Raw genomic sequence first — 22580 nt, forward strand, 5'->3', positions numbered from 1 at the left:
GCATTCCATTTATTATACACTCTATTTCTATTATTATTATATTATAATATATAATGATATAATCATACAACTCACCATAATGTAAAATCAGTGGGAGCTCTGAACTTGTTTTCTTGCAACTAGATGATCCCATCTGGGAATAATGAGAGACAATGACAGATCAATCATCAGGCATTAGATTCTCGTAAGGAGCATGCAACCTGGAACGCTTGTATGTGCAGTTCACAATAGAGATTGCCCTCCTATGAGAATCCAATGCTGCTGCTGATCTGACAGGAGGCGGAGCTCAGGCGGTAATGCGAATGATGGGGAGGGGCTGTAAATACAGATGAAACTTTGCTTGCTCACCCACCACTCACCTCCTGCTCTGTGGCCTGGTTCCTAACAGGCCGTGGACCAGTACTGAACCCCTGATCTATAGAATAGTATTATATGAGGATTTGATTCATTGTGAGCTACTTTAGGTGTGACTGTCACACTCTGTTAGACTGAAAACTCTATATGGACTATTATGTATTTATTATTAATTCACTCAGTTTTTCTCATAAAGCTGTAGCCACTGCATCTTATAAAGCACATTATCCAGAATCAGTGCTTAGTAAACACTTATGCTATAAATGAACAAATGAATATTCTTAACTTTTATTTTTTGTTCAAATTTTCATCTGTCAATTACAGAAGAATAAAATGGATTTTATTGTCCTAATTTTAAACTGATTCTCACAAGTTTTAACTAGTTTACCCTTATATAGCCCTCCAAAAGCAGCATAACTAGGAATGCAATGCAAGACTCTCTCATGCCAGAGCCAGGACTTTTATTATATTACATTATACAAGTCACTGACATTTTCATACTTTTACATTTAGTCTCTGTTGACTGACTTAATACTTCTGGATTTTTTTTGCTGATGGATTTGCCTTAGGAAAATACTCATTTACTCATTAATTTATTTGTGTTTCTTAGAATCTATAATATTCATCAAACAAGAATATTAATCAGAATCATTTTTCTGTGCCAGGTAATGACACTGCACAGAACTCTCTTTCAAGCTTCTTTTTTAAAATGATGCATGCATTTGCTTGAGCATTAAAACTCCATTTTAAATTTACTTGGTTATATTTTTAAGCTAAGTACTCCACTGATGAAATAATGTTTGGGCTTCTCTTTTTATATTTCCCTTTGCTTGCTCCTTTCAAACTAAGCTTTTTCCCATGACTTTTCTAACAAATAGTGAGAAATGGATTTATTTAAAAGACTGAGATTTAGATGAAAGTTCCAAAAACATAGATGGAATGGAAACCTCAAAAAAATTGGCAATTAAAATTTATTTATCTCCTAATTTGGAGTTATTTTACTAAAGTACCTTGAAATGTATATTAGGTAAAAAAAATATGAAATATAGTGCATGCTCAATAGCAAAGTCATTGTGAGGAAATGGAATAATTTATTTCTATAGCAGAAGCTTAGTGTCTGATATGCACTAAATATAAAATAAATACTAATTGAGTAAACGTATGTATAAACACTAAGAAAATATCCAATATAATAGCAATAGTAAACATGGAGATTAAATTTCCACTCATTTAAAAACATTTTTGGTGTATTTATATTTTATTAAACCAACTAGTATGACTACATTATTATAACATTTGGCATGTATCTATTATAGACTAAACTGAATATTAGTTTTTTTCCATGAAGACACAATCTTTAAACATAAACAGATTAATTATATTGGTCAGTCATTTATTTTCTTGAGAAGTAGTATTCCCCAAAAAGAAAACCAGTGTTCCTCCCTCTTTTATTTAAAGTTCTATTATTAAAACCAGAATTTAATAATGAATAGACTCAACAGACATGTTAAGATACTGATTTGAATTCTCCAAGAATTCACCATAGCTGTAGAATAAGAATGCCAGAGCTTGGACTTACCTTATGTGTTTCATGTGGTTTCGGGAAATATATTTTGGGTTAAATTAGTCTCATCTAATGTTTACAACTGTTGATTATATATTTAAAATGTTTAAAACTGAAATGAAAGACCTTGTAAATGATTGAAGTGATAGCAAGATTAGTTCTTAATAATTTATATTCTTAATTTTAAAAATTATTTTCATCAATTTTATTTTATCCCACAATGTTTAGGATGAATCTATATGTTGAGACAGAGTGCACCCAAAAAGCAAATTAACATTTTCTTTTTATTTGAAATGGAATCTGTCTTGCTCTGTCGCTCAGGCTGAAGTGCAGTGGCGCAATCTCAACCCACTGCAACCTCTGCCTCCTGGGTTCAAGCGATTCTTCTACCTCAGCCTCCTGAGTAACTGAGATTACAGGTGTGCACCACCACACCCAGCTAATATTTTATATTTTTAGTAGAGATGGGGTTTCACCAAGTTTGCCAGGCTGGTCTGGAACTCCTGACCTCGAGTTATCTATGCTCCTCAACCTCCCAAAGTGCTAGGATTACAGGTGTGATCCACTGCCCCTGGCCAAATTAACACATATTTTAAATTTGGTAGTCAAGGCACATTCAGATGTAGTGGCATGTTAAAAAAACTGTAAGCCCGAGCAAAGATCTAGTAAGCCGAATTTAGCAGGACCGGGTGGGAGAGGTGGGTTGGACCGCACAGTGTCCTATAAAAACATTAGTTACTTTCCAAACTTACCTCAAATTAGCTACAACGGAACCCCTTGAATTTAAATTGCAAACTTTAAAAAAGTGGGAGATAATATCAATATCATTGATATTACCTATCATTAATGTAAATTTAAATAAAATATATACTTCTTTATATAAATTGTATATGTGACTATGTAACATAATTTTATATATAAATATGTATAAATGTACTATAAAATTGTCAATAAATATCAATATATTTTTATAGATGAATATATGATATAAACTTATACATATGTATATTTAGTAAAGAAAAATATAATATGATCTAGAAGGAAGGAATATATCTGAAAGGCTCTCTGAAATTTTATTTTCCTAAACTTCATATTACACATTTTAAAAAAGGAACAGCTGATTCATCTGGTAATGCTGAAGGGTGATAAGTACCCTCTGTACTGATGAAGACATTATTAATATTTACCACCATGCTGAGGTAGAAGACAGGTTTCTCTGTAGTCATTTAAGCAAATTCATATTTAGTATGGTAAGATACAGTGACTTTGGAAAACCTCATGTTTTTAGTTTGAAGCTGAGGTTGCTTTGAAGGGAAGTTTGCTTTATTCCAGCAGGTAGGTAGCATATGTTTCTCACAAGGAATACAAAGCAGTGACAAGTTTTAGTTTTATAGCTTTATCTAGATATTGTTACAGATCAAGAATAACAGTAATTTGGCTGAACAAACTGTTGAAGGGCAGACTGCATATATACAGCTCACTTCACTGTGAGACTCCAGCTTGCTTCATGGTTGTGTATTGGTATGGGGTTTCTCATCAAAGTAATGATGGTGTGTTCCAAGTTTTGGTATCTCAAGAAAATTAGTGTTTATTCACATAGCAGTCAGAGACATAGGCTAAAAAATAGTTAACATTGTCAAAATTGTATTTAAGAGAAAACTGCTGTGGTGTCAACCTTGGCTGCTTTTGCCGTGTGTCACTGCAAACACCCAAGACTCAGGGAGCAGGGATAAACAGAAAAAGGACAGACCTTTGTGTATTTCCAGACTTTGGATTTATATTTGAAAGTGAAAGGCAGTGAAAGACCTTTATTCTCCTTCCAAGAGATGAACAGAAATCTGTACTCAGAATAGTAGATACCATCAAGGATGCTGTCAGGGTTGTCGGAATAGTTATACTTTCATTGTAAAGTTCTCATTCAGTTATTTTATCGGATAGCATTTTGGTTGCTTTGTGTAATCTCACTTCATTTACTGAATGAAAATTATTGTAAAGTGACAATATACAGTTTTGAAATGCTAGCTGCTATTTTCATGTCACTTATTACATTTTAACATGTTATATAACTTATTTATGTTTGTTATTGGTCTGTCTTTATTTTGCTGGAATATAACATCCATGGGAGAAAAGAAATGTGTCAGCTTTGTTCACTGATATTTTCCAACTGCCTAGAAGAGTGAGTGGTATCTAGTAGACCCTCCATAAGTGCTTGTTGAATAAATTAATTTTTGAGAACATTGAATGCCAGATAAATAAATATGAGATTTATCTTGCAGGAAATACAAATGATGTGAAATTCAAAATTAGTATGTTTGTCTTGAATAATTGCAGTAAAATATCCTTAAGCCTAAGGAAATTGTGTCATAAAATGCACATGGAATGCAAACCACTTACGTGTAATATTATACTATAATAGGAAAAAAACACTTTTCCCCAGTATTTTGACAACAGAATACTATTTCTAAGTCACGATTGCAAAATGATAACTTTATTAGCTATATTAGAGTACTGAATACATCAATTTAATTATCTCTTAAAAAACAAGTATAGCGTATTTATTTGTAGGTCACCTACAATTCTTTTTAGAATTGAACATGCTTTGGATTTTTAGAACATAACATTATTAGCCAATAAATTCTGTAGGAAAAATATACTCGGGGAACATGGAAAGACTTTGATGTGGGATTTGTAGTAAAAGTGAAGTACCACCATAGAGGTGTTGTTTGACAGGCTTTTCATTTACCTACAGTCACTTAGCAAGATTATGGAATTCATCTCCTATAGGACTTTCTCTTGTAATTCTAGAGATTATAAAGCTAGTAACAAAAACAGTCTTTTGTCTAAAGCATTTGATCTCTTCCAATTAATTTGATCGCAATCACAGAAGTGCCACTATAGGTTGTCAGTTGATTGGCACAATATTGTACTAAACATCTTGGTCCTGTAGTCTTTTACACAATCTCTTTGTGGGAGGTAGCTTTTCATTATATTTTTGTTTAGAAACTGGGTTTTCTCACTAAGTCAATATGTGTTCTGTGTTTTGGGGTATCAAGTTGATGTGATGAGTCATAGCTTTCTTTCAGGTCTCTGTAAATATTGAACCCATTGAAGTGATGAAAATTTCTTCAGAAATCAGGCAGATATAGATGAAAGAGTAAAAAAACTATAGAAATTGTTATTATTATCATTATTCAAAGACAAGTATAATATTTCCCCTAAAATTATCTCCTTCCTCTGGGCAGTAAATGCTATATCTATTCTAAATAGATTTTTTATGAGTTTTGTCTGTGATGCTTTCAAAAATACACATATAATCCTCTAAAAACTTGCAGAGCCATAGATCAAGAGGTTTTGTTTCTGGAGGCATAATAATGGCAGTGACATTAATGATTTTAAAATAATGATCCATCAGGTTGTTTTTATATTGGAGACTGTTCCACGAAACCAAATTAGCTTCAGTTAGGAATAAAAGAATATGCCATAATTTGTGAATGCATAATACTATAAACTACTATAAAGGAAGTCAAGCTGGCAGATCAAGGACCCACACAAGAACACAACTATGTCCTTTTGTCCTTTGCTAAGATATTACCGTCTCTTTAATTTTGTTTTCTAATACATATCTTTTCTGGTTTGTATTAATTTTGTTTTCCAATATATATCCTTTCTGGTTTGTATTTGTATATGGTTTCTCTTTATATTTTTAAAATTTAAATAACATTATTTTATTTCTTAATGTCATGTTTGTTTTTCCAAATAAAAAAAGATTTGAAGCCATTGTATGTAGAAATCTTAGTAGGGCTCTAATCCTTTGTGAAGGGGGTTAGAATGTCTCTCTCAGAGTTTAAGGGAAGCAATACAGCAGGCTGTCCTAGGCCTCCATATGCCTTGAAAACTTCTGAGCCCTGTGTTTTCTGGGAATTTTTCCAATACTTTTCTCTAATGGAATGAGCAGAAGTGTCTTACTCACAGACTTTATGGTCTCTTCAGACACTCACCAGTTTATAACCTTGAGCCAGTCACTTATTCTCTCTGAGCCTGACCTTTCCTCCACAAAATGGGGATAATAATATCTACTTTCCAGCCCTTGCTAAAGATAGATTGAGTAAATCTGTATTTAAGACTTTGGAGATTCCATAGATGCTGAGTCAGAAAGACTCATATTAAGCTTTAGGGGTTACTCATTCTGTAAGTACACTGCATTAAGCACGTATTTATATTCCCTTACGTATTTAATGTTTAGGACAATCTTATGAGGTAAATACTATTTTATATCCATTATGATAATGAGAAATGTGAGACAAAGATGCTATTTAATTTCTTCAAAGTCATATAACTAGTAAGCTGAAAAGCTTGAATTTAAAAAAAAGCCACATTCTTATCCACTGCTCTACACAACCAGTAGCATTGGTCAATTTTATTTTTCTTTTTTCTACAGGTTAGTGTGGATTATGATGATCTCTTGGCATCTAATAATGAGCTCTTCTTTGGGCTTTCTGTCCCTAGAAACCATAAATGCAGGTGCCAAGCACTTTGCCAGTTAGGAAAAAATGTGGAAGGCCCAGCTAAAAAGAAGGCAGGCTCCTTTTATATCTTAGATAAAGAAACAAGAATAGACTTCATATTAAAATGTGTGTGATCTAGAGCAGTGATCTTTTAAAGTCAAGAACTGTGTATCCCATTAGTTTTAAAAAAGAGCTTACACCTTTAATACAATTTTACAATGCAATATATATATTTATACATGCTGCTGGACAAATAAACATTATTAAACACTTGGCAATAAATCAAAAATAAATAAAATGTAGACAAAAGCAGAATTAAAATCGTGCCTTTGTACCCTCTGATAAACCTTATCCTCAGCTAGTCTAGTAGAGAGAATCCTGGGCAGAAATAGAAAACTGGAGAAATTGAGGCATCAATATTACCTGCTAGAAGCATTTAGTCTTATAAAGAAGATTGCACAATCATGTAAACACTTGGAAATCACATGAAAATTTGGATTTCTGCCTTCTCTTTGAAAATCAGAAGACCCAGAAACACTGGTTTGCATTGCCACATCACAACCATTGACAGAAGTTGAGCACCAGCTGGTCTCTTTAGAAAACCTTGCATTGCACAGTTTATCACAGCCTCTACCATCACTATTGTCCCCTTTGGCTAATTCATTCTTTTTCCTTTGTCTGCTTGTCCTCTGTAGGCATTTGAGTTTGGAATCTCTGAATTAGAGAAACAGTGTTCCAATCCCTAGTCTGCCACAATTTATAATCAAGAGCATTTTGAACAATTCTGTGTGGATAATTTTCTAAATTTACAAAGAAACTGAGCATGTCATTCTTTCAATAAGACATTCTCATGTGCTCACAGGCCACTAATTTCTCAATCAGTTGTTTTCTTTCTTTTTTTTTTTTTTTAACTTGCTGGGGATTGAAAAGTAAAACAAGAGAATTAAAATGAAATGCATCCAAATGCTTCATAAAGCAGATGTAGTGAAAATTGACAGATTTTCCTTAGTCTTTCCTGGCATAGTTAAGTCAATCTCTGATCACTCTACTAGAAAGGAATTAACATTTTAATGATGGGCTTTTCTACTTAATTGTATAAGACAAATTTTCATTGAAATGCTCATGTAGGATACTAACAACTGGCTTACTATCTTACACTTTGCTGTAAAATTATGCTGTAGACAACATAAGTTTAGTAACTTAAACTGATTAACATTGGACTTACCCATAAGGTCTTAAATTTTAAAGAGTGTGCTTCTGATATTATTAGTATGTTAACTTCTCAACCTACTTGCTGGCAAATTAAATAACAGAAAAGATGTCTTTCCTTAGAGATTACTTGTCTGCAAATTTATGTTGATAAACAGTTCCAGTGCATTAAACCAGTGTGTTACTTTGTTAATGGATAATGTGGCACAGGTAATTAACTATGAAGTCATTAAGGCTTTTCTGTGCTGTGACAATTGTGTTTACCTATAACAGATTAATGAACACGTCAAATGTTTCTTTCTACCTTTTCTTATTTCAGATCAGCTTTGAGTGAACTTTGACAGAAGATGTTTCAACAGTTTTATCTCTGGACATGTTTAGCTTCAGGGATCATCCTGGGCTCTCTCTTTGAAATCTGCTTGGGCCAGTATGATGATGGTAAGGTTGCTTTTAGCTTGACCTTTAGAGCGAGCCAGGATTTTTGTTATTACATTGAAAACATACCACAGAGATGAATAATGCTAATTTGTAGTTTATTATTGAAAGGTTAGTATCTCCGTGTAATAATTAACCTTAACTAAAATAAGCTTAGAAAAGTGAAATCAGATATCCTTTGTTTCTTAATAAAGATTGCAGCATGGTAGAAGGAATACAGTTTAGTACAAAATTTAATGCAAGACCTCTGTTTGAATGCTTATTCTAACTAGGTAAATGCTTAATTGCTGTGGAAACAGTATTAAATTGTATTTACTAACCTTTGAATATATGCAAACAAAGGTCTCAAACAAAGCTAGAAATACAAAAGACAACAAAATTTGACCCCCCGAAAGGGTCAGAAGTAGCAGCCATAAGTTGTTTTGGTGTTGGCACTTTAACTGGGCATTGCGTTATTTTATCCACCACTATTTTTTTAGGGGGAAGAATAGACAAATAAAAAAAAGATTTGGTATTTTGGTATTTGATTTCTTAAGCTTTCCCCTAACAGTAAGTCAGTCATTTTAGAAAGATTCATTAATTTTCAGGTTCCTTAGAATCCATTGAGTACATGATGTTTGCAATGGCCCAATTGTGCCTGTCTTAGATATTTCAATATTGGCAGAATCTGTCTTAGAATACCCTATAATGACAGTTAGGCTATATATAATATGTTAAATTTGATAGAAGACAAAAATGGAAACTGTTTCCTCCCTAGAAATTTCCTATTCAAGAAAATTGAGTTTTATTTCTTTCCTGTCTTTCTTTTCTTTTAACTTTTCATTGTTCTTATTCAAGATTTGTTTGACATTCATGATGCACAGACAAGCAAACTGGTTGCTCTTAACGGCAGCAAAGGATGTGCATTTATTTTGTGCTTTGCTTTGCTTGGCTAAACTGATTGATCAGAAGATAGATGAATTAGTTTGGCTTTTTCACAAACAATGTTCAAGTTGTGCATATATTAAGACATTCTCAGTCTTCAATAATGTGAGAGACAAACTTCTTTTGGGATTTGCAAAATAATTCACAATAGTTTATTCCCTTTCATAAAATCGGCAGCATGATCTCTTGAACACTGCTGCTAGTTAGCACAGTGTTTACTTCAAGTGCATCTGAACTTAACTTCACATCTTTGATATTTATGGAGATTGGGAATCTGCAGGCTAAAAATGATTTTTAAAAGCAGTATGTATAAATAACTGCTATTTTGAAGGAAAACACATTGAAATGAAAAGAGTTGTGACTCTATAGTTCAAGAGCGCATTTTAAATTGTACCAGAGGAGTAGATTGGAAATCAATGTATTGGTATTACTTTATATAATAAGGCATTCTATTTTCATTCTTATTTAGTGTTCACACTGAGCAGGAAAGTATTCACTATCTGTCTTTTTTCACATTAGACATCCATGAACCATGCACTTTTTAGTAATGTAATTTTAGTTAACAGAGGAAATCACTTCTGGTTTAACCTGTAATGCTATAAATTGGTTTTCTTCGTAAGCTTGTTGTAGCTCTTAGTCTTATAAATATATTTGCATTGCCTCTAATATGAGATTATCAGGTCTTTATTGGGCATTGCATAGTCAACTTTCTGAAGCCCATTGGAATTTCAGACTCGCCAAGTGATACAGCACAGTGGGGCTGACTTTAATGTACTATACTAACACAGTTTATGTTGTGGTTTATTTTGTTTTGATTTTGAGGATATATATGATAATAAAAAGTACAAATGGACTGGGATGAAATGGTGTCTCATTTGTGTTGTAACTTGCATTTCTCTAATGATTAGTGATGTTGAATGTTTTTTCGTATGTTTGTTGGTCACTTCCATTTCTTCTTTTGGGAAGTGTCTGTTTATGTTCTTTCCTCACTTATTAATGGAGTTATATGTTTTGTTCTTGTTGATTTGTTTTTCTTGTAGATTTCGGACATAAATCTTTTGTCAGATATATTACTTGCAAATATTTTCTCCCATACTATAGGTTGTCTGTTTATTCTAATAATTGTTTCTTTTGCTGTGCAGAAACTCTTTGGCTTAATTAAGTCCCATTTGTCTACTTTTGTTTATGTTGCATTTGCTTTTGAGGTATTATTTATAAATTATTTGCCTAGGCCAATGTCTAAAGAGGTTTTCCTAGGTTTTATTCTATGATCTCTATAGTTTTAGGTCTTAAATTTAAATTTTCAATTCATCGAGTTAATTTTTGCATATGGTGAGAGATAGGAGTGAAGTTTCTTTCTTCTGCATTTAGCTAGCAAGTTTTCCTAGCACCATTTATTGAATAGGGTGACCTTTCCCCAATGTTTAATTTTGTCAGCTTTGTTGAAGAACCGTGGTTATACACATGTGATTTTATTTTCTAGTTTCCCTATTGTGTCCATAGATCTATGTGTCCATCTTTATGCCAATGCCATGCTGAGTTTTGTTTGTTTTTTATTATAGCCTTATAGTATAAAGTCAGATAATGTGATGCCCCCAACTTTATCTTTCTTCTTAGGATTGCTTTGGCTATTAAGGCTCTTTTTTTTGGTTCCATATGTATTTTAGAATTTTTTTATAATTTTATGAGTAATAAATTTGGTACTATGATAGAAATTATATTGACTATGTAGCTCGCTTTGGGCAGTACAGTCATTTTAATGATGTTGATTCTTCCAAACAATGATCATGGGATATTTTTCCACTTGCTTCTGTCATGTAGTATTTCTTTCAGCAGTGTTTTATAGTTATTGTTGTGGACATCTTTTACCTCATTGGTCTCCTTTGTTAAGTATATTTCTAGATATTTTATTTTTTGTGTCTATTATAAATGAAATTGAGATTTTTATTTGGTTCTCAGTTTGAGTGTTGCCGATCTATATAAATGAAACTGATTTTCAAGCATTTATTTTGTATCCTGAAATCTTACTGAAGTAGTTTATCAGGTAAAAGAATCTTTTGGAGGAAATATCAAGGTTGTCTAGGTGTAAGATTGTCATTAGCAAGCAGAGATAATTTGACTTCCTCTTTTTCAATATGGAAGACATTTATTTATTTTCCTTGCCTGATTGCTGAGAGTGGCCATCCTTATCTTGTTACAGTTCCTATTCAGTATGATATTAGTTGTGGGTTTGTCATAGACGGCTCTTATTATTTTGCAATATGTTTTTTTCAATGCCTAGTTTGTTGAGGGTTTTTATCATACAGACATATTGGATATTATTGAATGTTTTTTCTGCAGGTATTGAGATGATCATATGGCTACTGTTTTTAAAATTGTTTATGTGGTGAATCACATTTATTGATTTGCATATGTTTAACTATGTGTGCATCCCTGGAATAAAATCCACTTGACTGTGACAAATTATCTTTCTGATGAACTGCCGGATTTGGTTCACTAGCATTTTGTTGCAGATTTTTGTGTCTATTCATCAGGGATATTGGCCTGTAGTTTTCTTTGTGTGTACGTGTTCAGTGCTAGGTTTTGGTATCAGGATGATACTGGTTTCATAGAATGAGTTAGAGAGGAGTCATTCCTCCTCAATATTTTTATTAGTTTATACAAGATGGGTACAAGCTCTTTCTATGTCTGGTAAAGTTTGGCTGTGAATCTGTTTGGTCCTGGCTTTTTTTGGAAAATGGATTTTTTATTACTAATTCAATTTCATAACTCATTATATGTCTCTTCAGGATTTCAATTTCCTCCTGGTTCAATCTTGGCTGGTTATATGTTTCCAGGGATTTATTCATTTCTTCTAGGTTTTCTCGTTTTTGATCACAGAGATATTCATAGTCTACCATGATTACTCTCTGAGAATTTACATAGACTACTCTGAATATATTTTGTATTTCTGTGGTATCGGTTGTAATGCCACATTTTTATTATTTCTGATTGTGCGTATTAGAATCTTCTCTTTTTGTTCCTTAATTAACTTAAATAGCAGTCTTATCAATTTTATTTATCCTTTCAAAGAAACAACTTTTGCTTTGTTAATCTCTTGTTTGGTTTTTACAGTCTCAACTCCATTTAGTTCTGCTCTGATTTTTGTTATTTCTTCTTCTAGCTTTACATTTGGTTTGTTCTTATGTTCCTAGTTCCTTGATGTATGATATTGGATTATTAATTTAAGATATTTTTATCTTTTTATGTAGGCATTTAGTGCTTTAAACTTTCCTCTTAACACTGCTTTCCTTGTATCCCAGAGTTTTGGTGAGTTATATTTCTATTTTTATTTATTTCAACTTTTTCTTATGTCTGCCTTAATTTTCTTGTTTAGCCTAAAATCATTCAGTAGCAAGTTGTTCAGATTCCATGTACTTGTGTGGTTTTGAGAGTTTCTCCTGATATGTCTTTTTTTTTTTTTTTTTTTTTTTTTGAGACAGGGTCTTACTCTGTCACCCAGACTGAAGTGTAGTGGTGCTATCTCAGCTCACTGCAACCTCTGCCTCCCAGATTCAAGCAATTTTCCTGCCTCAGTTTCCTGACTAGCTGGGATTACAGGCATGCACCACTAACACTCAGCTAATTTTTGTATTTTTAATAGAGATGGGGTTTTACCATGTTGGCCTTGTGGGTCTTGAACTCCTGACCTCAAATGATCCACCCACCTCAGCCTCCCAAACTGCTAGGATTACCAGCATGAGCCACTGCACCCGGCTGATATATATTTCTAATGTTATTTCCTCTATCATCTGAGAAGATAATTGGCATAATTTTGATTTTTTTGAAATTATTGAGACTTGCCTTAAGTCCAAGTATTTGGTTAATTTTAGGGAACGTTCCATGCAGATGTGAAAAATGTATACTCTGTGGTTGTTGCATGGTATGTTCTGTAGATGTCTATTACATCCATTTGATCAAGAGTTCCATTTAAGTCTGGAGTTACTTTGTTGGTTTTCTTTTGCCTTGATAATCTATCTGGTGCTGTCACCAGACAGATTATGTAACTAATAGTTGCTAAATACTTCAGCTATTATTGTGTGACTTGTTTCTTTTCTTAGGTCTAGTTGTTTTTATTAATCTGCGTGCTGTGGTGTTGGGTGCATATATTTAGGACAGTTAAATCTTGTTGAATTGTATCTTTCTTTGTCTTTTTTTTTTTTTTTTACCTTTCTTGATTTAATATCTGTTTCATCTGATACAAGAATAGCACCCCTGATCTTTGTTGTTTTCTATTTGAGTAGTACATCATTCTCCACCCTTTACTTTGGGGCTGTGGATATCATTACACAGTAGGTCAGTCCCTTGAAGGCAGCAAATGGTAGGGTCTTGCTTTTTCATCCAATTTGCAAAATGATATCTTTTATGTGGAGCATTTAGGCCATTTACATTCAAGATTAATATTGACATGTGAGGTTTTATTCCTGTCATATTGTTGTTAGCTAGATACTTTGTATATTCAATTGTGTAATTGCTTTATGGGATCTGTGAACTTTGTACTCATATATGCTTTTCTGGTAGCAAGTATTGTCCTTTCATTTGCATGTTTAGAAGTCCTTTAAGGATTTCTTGAAGGACCAGTTCTATGGGTGAAAATTTCCCTTACCACTTGCTTGTCTGGGAATGACTTTTTTTCTACTTTGTTTATGAAATTAAGTTTAGTAGGTTATAAAAATTTTGGATGCCATTTATTATAAAATTATTTTCTTTAAGAAGGCTCAAAATAGACCTCTAATTCCTTCTGGCTTGTAAGGTTGCTGCTGAGAAGTCCACTGTTAGTCTAATGGGACTACATTTTATAGATAGTTTGATACTTACTGTTTAAGATTTTTTTCTTTAGTATTGACCTTGGATAGTCTGATAAATTTATGACTTAGTAATGTTCATTTGTTTAATATCTTACAGATATTCTCTAAATTGTTTGTATCTGGATGTCCTCCTCTCTGACAAGATGAGGAAAATTTTCCTCAATTATTTCCTCAATTATATTTTTCATGTTTCTTTCTTTTTCTCCTTCCTCAAGAATTCCTCTACGTATAGGTTTGGTTGCTTTCCATTATCCAATATTTCTTGAAGGATTTGTTCATTTTTTAAAATTATTTTTTCTTTATATTTGTCTGACAGGGTTAATTCAAAAAAACCAGGCTTCTGAATGGTCTAGTGTATTGTTAAAGCTTTCAATTATGTTTTGAAATTCCTTTAGTTACTTTTTCAATTCATGAAGTTCTATTTTCTAATATAGCTATTTTGCCTTTTATATCCTTCATCATTTTTCTGATTGAAATTCCTTGCACTCTGTATTTTGAATTCTTTATCTGTCATTTCAGGATTTTCATTTTGGTTAGAATCTATGGTTAGAGTGCAAGTACAATCCTTTAGAGATGTCAAAACACTCTACTACCTTTTTGTACTGCTAGAGTTCATGCATTGATTCTTTCTCATCTAAAGGAGATATCACTTCTTATTTTTGAATTTTCTATCATTTACTTTTCCTTTAGAGAATGACTGTGATTTATGTTATGATGTATATGATATGCTTTGTTTTGGGGTGCTTTCAGTGTGCCACAGTTCTTTATGGGTTCCTTGATTGTGGGTAATCTTTGTATGGTGGTTTTCTTAAATGTTGCCTGTTGTTGTGATGTGTTAGATGTGTCAGCTGACACTATCTCCTGCGAGGCTGAGAGTACAGAGGTCTCAGGAAGCTTATCTTATTCACTAACCCTGTGCCTTTCTGAGAACAGGTATTCCATTTTACTCTCCAGTCCAGTGATGGCACTTAAGCGTAAGAGCCTGCTCATTCTCTGGTAGCTCAGTAATGACTGGAGGCACCCACCCTGACAGGTGTAGCTGGTGGAGATCCTGTTTGGCTGTGGCAATGTTTCAATGGAAGAGGGTTGGAGGCCTATACCAGGTCCTCACCCTGGGCAGACAGGAATGTGATCTGCTTCCCTATCATGCCCCTGTTGCATTTTGCTCATGACCTTCAGTTTAAATATACATTGTCCTTTGACTCCTGGCCATAGTGCAGCTGGAGACCATGGGTATGCCCCTCCGGCAGCTACCAACAAAATGGGCTCAGGGCAAATCCTCTTCCCCAAGTTCATGACAGACAACTTTGTAGCTTGTCGGCCTTCAGTTGCTGGGATGCTATTTCTTTGTATAGAAGGGGAGAGATGGGTCTCACTCTTCATGGAAGCCTCTGTGGCAGGGGCTTACTTTGAATGGAGGTGTAGCTGTTGGGAAAACCACTGGAAAATTTTACACCAATTTCACAAGGGCTGGTCTTTAACTGGTAGAGCCTCTTCTGTGTCTGCAAGAGTAGATGGGAGGAGCAGAAGATGACTCCCTTTCCATATCCATTCACAGCTGCCGGTGCCACTCCCTTCAGTGATCTGTGTCACACTACATTTCCTTTCTCCCAAGGCAGGCTTTGGAGGGCTGTCTGTGCACCCCCATTCCCCAGGGGTAGGTAACACTGAGGGCTACATTACCAGGGATCCACAGTTCCTCAGGGATCCTCTCTGTTTCCCTTTGATTGTGGATGTCAGAGCAGGTTATGTGGTATGTTTGCAGGGGACCTTGTGATGTGGTGACTCAATGACTGAGGTTCTATAGGCACAGCAGTGGCCCACTATGTGTACACAACTAGTACGGCACTTGACATCTCAGTTCAGGCCTGAGAAGAGTGTGGGCACCCCTGTGTGAGCTAACAACATGGATTTCTGTCTTTGGGAATTTTCCAAATTGCCACGGACCTCATTGCCCAGGATTGTGAGGGTAGAAGGACTCTCTAATAATTCGATGGTTAGCAGGTTGTTGCCAGGGTGAGGGGAACAGAGAAGCACCCCCACCTATACTTTTTTGGGGTCTCTAAGTTCCTTGGGGGTCAATCTCTGCCAGACTCTTCCTGCTTTCTTTTTCTGTACCCTAGCTTCTTCTTGTGGGTTCTCTGACAGGTCCTGGCTCTCATCTGACTGTGTTTCATTCAGATCATTACCATTCACCTGTAACTTTGATCTTTCTGAGAACTAGCATCCCATGTCAGTCAACCATCTTGGAAAAACAAAGAAATAAACAAAAACCTTGACTGTATGTTTATTCTGAGAGGTTAAATTCAAGTTTTAATAGTAACTACATTGTTTTTGTTAGATGGCAAAATCCAGAGATTTTGTCTTTTTTATTGGAAGCTTTGTAAGCTATTACATGTATATGTACATATTTCTAGATTACATACCATATATGCCGTTTAGAAAGGGATGACAAGAAATACCATTGTTACTTTCAATGTTAACTCCAATAATTTTTTTCTAAGCAATCTTAATGTTATCTTCATATGAAATCTCAGCTATGTCTTTTCATTAGGTTGTACCAAGACTAGCATTTCTTGTCTTCATGTTTTCCTGAAGGTGAGTGAGCTTGTGGATCCCTGAGTCTCCAAAATGGATTTGGTTGTAGGATAACAGTTTGAAAGCATATATCTTTTCCTGCATTAGAAGAATTTTCTGGTAATCAGGTTCAGAAATACAAACTCTGTGACTTCTCTAAGTTCTGACCTTATGCCTTGAAGGATTACTTCAATAGCTTCTCTGTATTCCAGTAATAGACTCTGTTAAAGCCATGTGTATATCCTGGAAAGCAACAGAACTAAAAGAGAGAGAAGAAAAAAGGTACTGATAAATAGAAGCCGATTTCATTGTACTTAGAAGATTCTCTTTCTGCTAAAACACACACACACCTCACCACACCCACACCCCTTACCCAAGGATGTTATTTCTGAGGTAACTTACAATATCCCAGTATTGGTGCTCAGATGTTCTTTTCTTTTCTTTTCTTTTCTTTTCTTTTCTTTTCTTTTCTTTTCTTTTCTTTTCTTTTCTTTTCTTTCTTTCTTTCTTTCTTTCTTTCTTTCTTTCTTCCTCTCTTTCTTTCTTTCTTTCTTTTTCTTTCCCTTCCTTCCTTCCTTCCCTCCCTCCCTCCCTCCTTCCCTCCTTCCCTCCTTCCCTCCTTCCCTCCTTCGCTCCTTCCTTCCTTCCTTCCTTCCTTCCTTCCTTCCTTCCTTCCTTCCTTCCTTCCTTCCTTCCTTCCCTCCTTCCCTCCCTCCCTCCCTCCCTCCCTCCTTCCTTTTTTTGACGGAGTCTCTCTCTGTGGCCAGGCTGGAGTGCAGTGGCGCGATCAGGGCTCACTGCAAGCTCCGCCTCCCGGGTTCACGCTGTTCTCCTGCCTCAGGCTCCCGAGTAGCTGGGACCACAGGCTCCCGCCACCGCGCCCAGCTAATTTTTTGTATTTTTAGTAGAGATGGGGTTTCACCGTGTTAACCAGGATGGTCTCGATCCCCTGACCTCGTGATCCACCCGCCTCAGCCTCCCAAAGTACTGGGATTTCAGGCGTGAGCCACCGCTCCTGGCCTAGATGTTCTTATTTGTCCTGCTGAGACAGGGAAAAGAAACAAAAGGTCTAATTCAGAGTCCAGGCATTGCATATAAAATCAATAATATCCAGTAAGGTGGATGCTTGTCTTTGTGATTCTAATAATCTGAAAATTTTAGAACGATTGAAAAATGCCTACATTCTAATTGTATGAAAAAGCAGAATTCATTTTAAATGTTCTTCATAGAAATCGAAGTTGAGCAAAAATGTAATTATAAACTTGCTTGGCTCTGAGTCATCAATGACTTATACAATTCATAATAGAGTTTTTCTTTAGTTAGATGTTCTGTCAAATCTTTGTATCTGTTGCTACCAGTTCTTCACCAATTCCCTTAAGCTCTGCAATTTGGTTTTTCTTGTAACTATACTGAAAGTGCACTCTCTATGGCTTCCAGTAACTACTTCCTTAGACAAGTACTATAATTTTGTAGCATTTCAGCAAACAGCATTATTGATTTACCTTTCCTGCAACTTTCTTTTTCTCAGAGGTTTTTTACTGACCTTTTCTGAGTGTCTCACTATCAGACTTCTACTCCATCTTCTGGTGAACATAGTACTTTTTACTTTTGTCTGATTTTGAAATTTCCCCACTCTCATTTATTTTTCCATAAGGGGCTGTATCCTATAATAAACACATTTTATATATTCTGAACAATTAAATAGCATCATATCCTTTGTAAATGTCTGGTTTCTCTAACTTCCTATTATTTAACTTGCTGTCCACTGGATGTGGTTGGTGGTTACCAGAAGCTGGTGGGTGGAGTGAGCAATGAAATGGGAAAGAGGAGATGTTGAACAAAAGTTATAACATTTCAGTTAGAGGAGGAATAAGCTTCAGTGATCTATTGCACACAATGGTGACAATAATAAGTAATATTGCATTGTGTGTTTCAACATTACTAAAAGAATAGATTCTGAATGTTTTCACCATAAAATGACAAGTTTATGAGGTGATAAATTTGTGCATTAGCATATTTAATCACAAAGTAAATGTATATCAGAACATCACATTGTACCCCAAAATATGTAATGTGCACAATTATTTGCCAATTAAAATTTTAATTAACTAATTGATTAACTGATAAAACATTTCGGAGTAGAGATAATCAGAAAATGTTTGCAGGAAGAATTTTGAGTTTTCAAGTTAAGGAACTTGAGAAGCATATGGAAATTTCAGGAAAAATTTGAATAACACTGAGTTGGTGCTTTTAAGATGTGTATCCGTTTGCAGCAATGACGATCATACATGCTGTGCTATGACCCCAATCACACAAGGTTAGGTATTAAAAGAATCCAAATGTAACAAAATAGCATGTAGTGGACAGTTTGATCCCAATCCAGTTTTCTAAAAGTATACAATAGCAGAAGTCATTACCTAAGTTTTAAAATATCCTCAACAGCCATTACCAGATGCTAATATACCTACTCCAAACTTTAAGAAGCAGTAGAATGTGGTGGTTAAAAATACACACCTTCAGTTTGGACTGCCTAGATCTGAATCCTGGCTCCAAAACTCTGTAGCTCTGTGGCTACAGTAAATTATTCCATATCTCTTTGCTTAAATTTCCTTGTCTATAACACATGGCTAGTAGGAATACTTACATTATAGGAGTATTATGAATGTTCAATTATTTAATGTAAGGGGTTTAGATAAATAATGGTCACATGGATACTCTGTTAGCTGTTTTCATCATCATTGTCATGAAAGGTAACCGTGTTAGATGAATGACCTCTCCTACTTAACCTATATGTTATCAGAGTCAAGTTACTTGATCTAAGTCATCTGTTCTTGTTTATAAAATGAGGAAAATGGTACTACCTATCTCATAGGGTTATCATGAGTTCAAATAAGTCAAAGCATACAATACCTATGTATCATTTTCTGGTACATCAGACATTAATAAAATTATAAGAAAATTATATAAAATATGTTTTGTTTGTATTCTTAATAAAACAAGATTTTGTTAGGAGGTGGCAGAGATTAGGCAGATTGTCATTTTCCTACCATGGGATTGAAATGTTTATTGGAAACAGAGATAAAAGTTGTCCTTTTACTAGGAATGCCGTAATTAAATACCACAAACTAGGTGGCTTAAACAACAGAAATTTAAGCACTTCTGCAGACTGTAATTATCCAAGATCAAGGTACTAGTTGAGCTGGTTGCCTCACAGTCCTCTCTCCTTGGCTTTCAGATATCTACCCTCTTGCTGCCTCTTCACATTGTTGCCCTTCTGTACAGGCACACACCCGTGATATCTCTCCTTGTGTCCTAGTATCTTCTTATAGGTTTCACCTTAAGAGCCTCATTTTAACTTAATTATCTCTTCAAAAGCCCTATACCCAAATATAGTTACACTCTGAGTTACTAGGGGATAGAGGTTGAATATATGAATTTTTGGGGAACACAGTCTAGCCCATAACACTGAAATAGGGATAGATTCCAGTTAGGTATGCCTGTGAGTCTTAGTTCTTTGATACTGCAGGGTCTTAGGCATATGGCTTTTATCAGACCCCACATGCTGTGGAGGACTGAGCTATTCCAGGTGTCCCTGCCCTAATTCAGTTGCCTTAGTCACTGAGCAATGCAGAGTGCTCAGATGCAAGCCTCTGAGACTCCAGCTGAGTCTCAGGATTGGAGCTAAGAATGGACACAGAAGACAAGGCAGAGCAGCAACTGAAAATCTCAAAGAAAGAGGAGGGAAAGAAAGGTCCTGAAAGTAGCAGATGTGAATAGAAGATAAAATGTGACCAGATAATTCCTTTAAAGCAGAATGACTGATGAGATAAATGGGGCAGTACAAAGGAATATGTCATTTTCTATCTACATTTACTCCCTTTTCCTAGGACAGCTTAGTCTAGATTATTCAATGAAAATTGGAATTAGACATTAAATTCCTTGCATATAAGAACTGGGAAGGTAGGTGTGGGTTTTTTTGTCATTGAAATCTTGTAGCTTAGTTCACATTTGTTGTTCCATATGCATTTGTGAAATAAATAAATAATTTTACACCTTTGTCACATTGCATTTGTAGGAAACAGTTATATTTTGCAAATATTCAGTTTGTTCTGATGAGTTGTTTAAATATTCACCTATTAGGCAGAACTGTATAACTATCTCTGGGCAGTGAAATATAAGTAAGTATGACATATTATTTTTGGGCTGATGCAACACAAATCTATGTGAAATTCTTCATTTTCTCGCTCTTCTGCCAAAACAACTTAAGAAGATATGTATCACAGATGGTTCAGCTGTAAAAGGTAATGCCTCAGTCAGCCCTTATCCTTGAGTGACTAGGTGGAGTGGATCTCTCCTTCCCTTGCTTTCACCTACCCATGATAGATATGCACCATGAAAGTGAGATAATACATTCCCCCATGGATTTAAAGGCCAGTTTGCGTACTGTGGCTTTGCTTACTGCAGAAGTTGAAGTGACTCAGCTTCTGTCTTTCAGCTATTCTTAATAAAATAGTGAACCGCTAATCTCTATTTCCTAAAACAGTAGTTTTCTCAAGTATCTCCTAACATTTCTTCCACTGTCTACTGGATTGTGTCCACATCTAAGCTTTCTTGGCCCTTTGTGATATATTCTTGCTTTGCCTACTCATATTATGTCCCAGAATTTCTCAACATACACCAATTGTTTACTCACATTGTATTCTTTTCCATTATTGGACTGTTAAATTTTTATTTCCTTCTCTCTATATTGTTTTAAAGTCTTTTTGCTTTTCTTACTGTATCCTCTCTCTTTGCCCTTTTCTTTCTCATAATCCATCTATCCAGGGCTCATTAATAAGCTCAATTTCCTTTGTGGAACTCCGGTTTACAACAATACTCATTCTCTCTCTCTTTCTCCCTCCTTCCTAGAAGTTATTCTTGATTGATTGCTTGTAGGTTTCATTTTTTGCCACTGATTGTATTTAGTGCCTTCTCATATACCATTAAGTAATGTTCCTACTTATTTCATACACATAATTCCTACCTACTTGATATGGTTTGGCTGTGTCCTCACCCAAATATCATCTTGAATTGTAGCTCCCATAATTCCCATGTGTTGTGGAAGGGAACTGGTGGGAAATAATTGAATCATGGTGGCTGTTTCTCCAGTACTGTTATGGTAGTTAATAAGTCTCATAAGATCTGATGGTTTTATAAAGGGAAACCCCTTTTGCTTGGTAATCATTCTCTCCCTTGTCTGCTGCCATGTAAGATGTCCCTTGCTCTTCCACTATGATTGTGAGGCCTCCCCAGCCATGTGGAACTGTAAGTCCATTAAACTTCTTTCCTCATATTTTAGCTAGTCTCAGGTATGTCTTTATTAGCAGCGTGAGAACAGACTAATACACCACTCAACAAGTCTCTTGAAATTATGAATCATATCAATAGTCATTTTATGTGTAAGCATCAGTCACTAATAATAACCACTAACATTTATTTAGAATTTATTAATTAAGCCATTTATATAGATTATTTTCTTTAATGTTCACAAGTACTCCATAGGGTCCTTGTGATTATAACAATAATTATTAGTATTTCACTATTATTATGCCTAGTTTAGAGATCAGGGAACTATAAAGAAGCAGGGAACTTAAGTTGCTTTCTCATTGTGGTTCAACTATTCTGTGGGAAATCTGAGAGCAAATCTGTTATCTCAGCTTGAAATGCAATAGCCACATGCTGTCCTGTTATTTTATAATGTAAAATTTTAACAAAAGTTTATCGTTCCAGACTTTACTAAAATTCTACTTATCACTTGATACTAATTTATTTATTGTTCTCCAGTGTTAATACTGATGACACCCAATCAAAATTAATGTCCATCTTTCCCTTTATAATATGTCGTGTAATGTTTGTTTTCATGGTTAGATTATAAAATCCTGAACAGAGACTGTCTCAGTTACTTATGTTTTCCTCAGGACTTGGCAGAATGACCCAATTTGTGATTAATGAAATAAATAAGCATTGAATAAAAAGTAGATTGAGACGTAAAATGCGTCAGCTAGAAGGGCAAGTTGGTGAGCTTTGAGGATAGTAGCTGGAGTGCAAACAACAATTCAAAAATAGGTAATGAGAGTTTGATTTATATGACACTGGTCAATGACGTGGGGACAAAATTAGTAAATA

At 34.8% G+C, this 22580-nt stretch overlaps 1 protein-coding gene across 1 annotated transcript in view; it reads left to right on the forward strand.

The window, feature by feature from the left end:
- Window positions 1-22580, forward strand: part of PCDH15 (protocadherin related 15) — a 1796064-nt gene that overhangs the window by 930579 nt on the left and 842905 nt on the right. The window contains exon 5 of the mRNA XM_055352068.2: window positions 7952-8070. Within this exon, the coding sequence (XP_055208043.2) occupies window positions 7980-8070 (91 nt within the window). The 5' untranslated portion in view covers window positions 7952-7979. The remainder of the gene's footprint in view (window positions 1-7951; window positions 8071-22580) is intronic.

Source organism: Gorilla gorilla, chromosome 8 (genome assembly GCF_029281585.2).
Source record: "Gorilla gorilla gorilla isolate KB3781 chromosome 8, NHGRI_mGorGor1-v2.1_pri, whole genome shotgun sequence".
NCBI classification, from domain to species: Eukaryota; Metazoa; Chordata; class Mammalia; order Primates; family Hominidae; genus Gorilla; species Gorilla gorilla.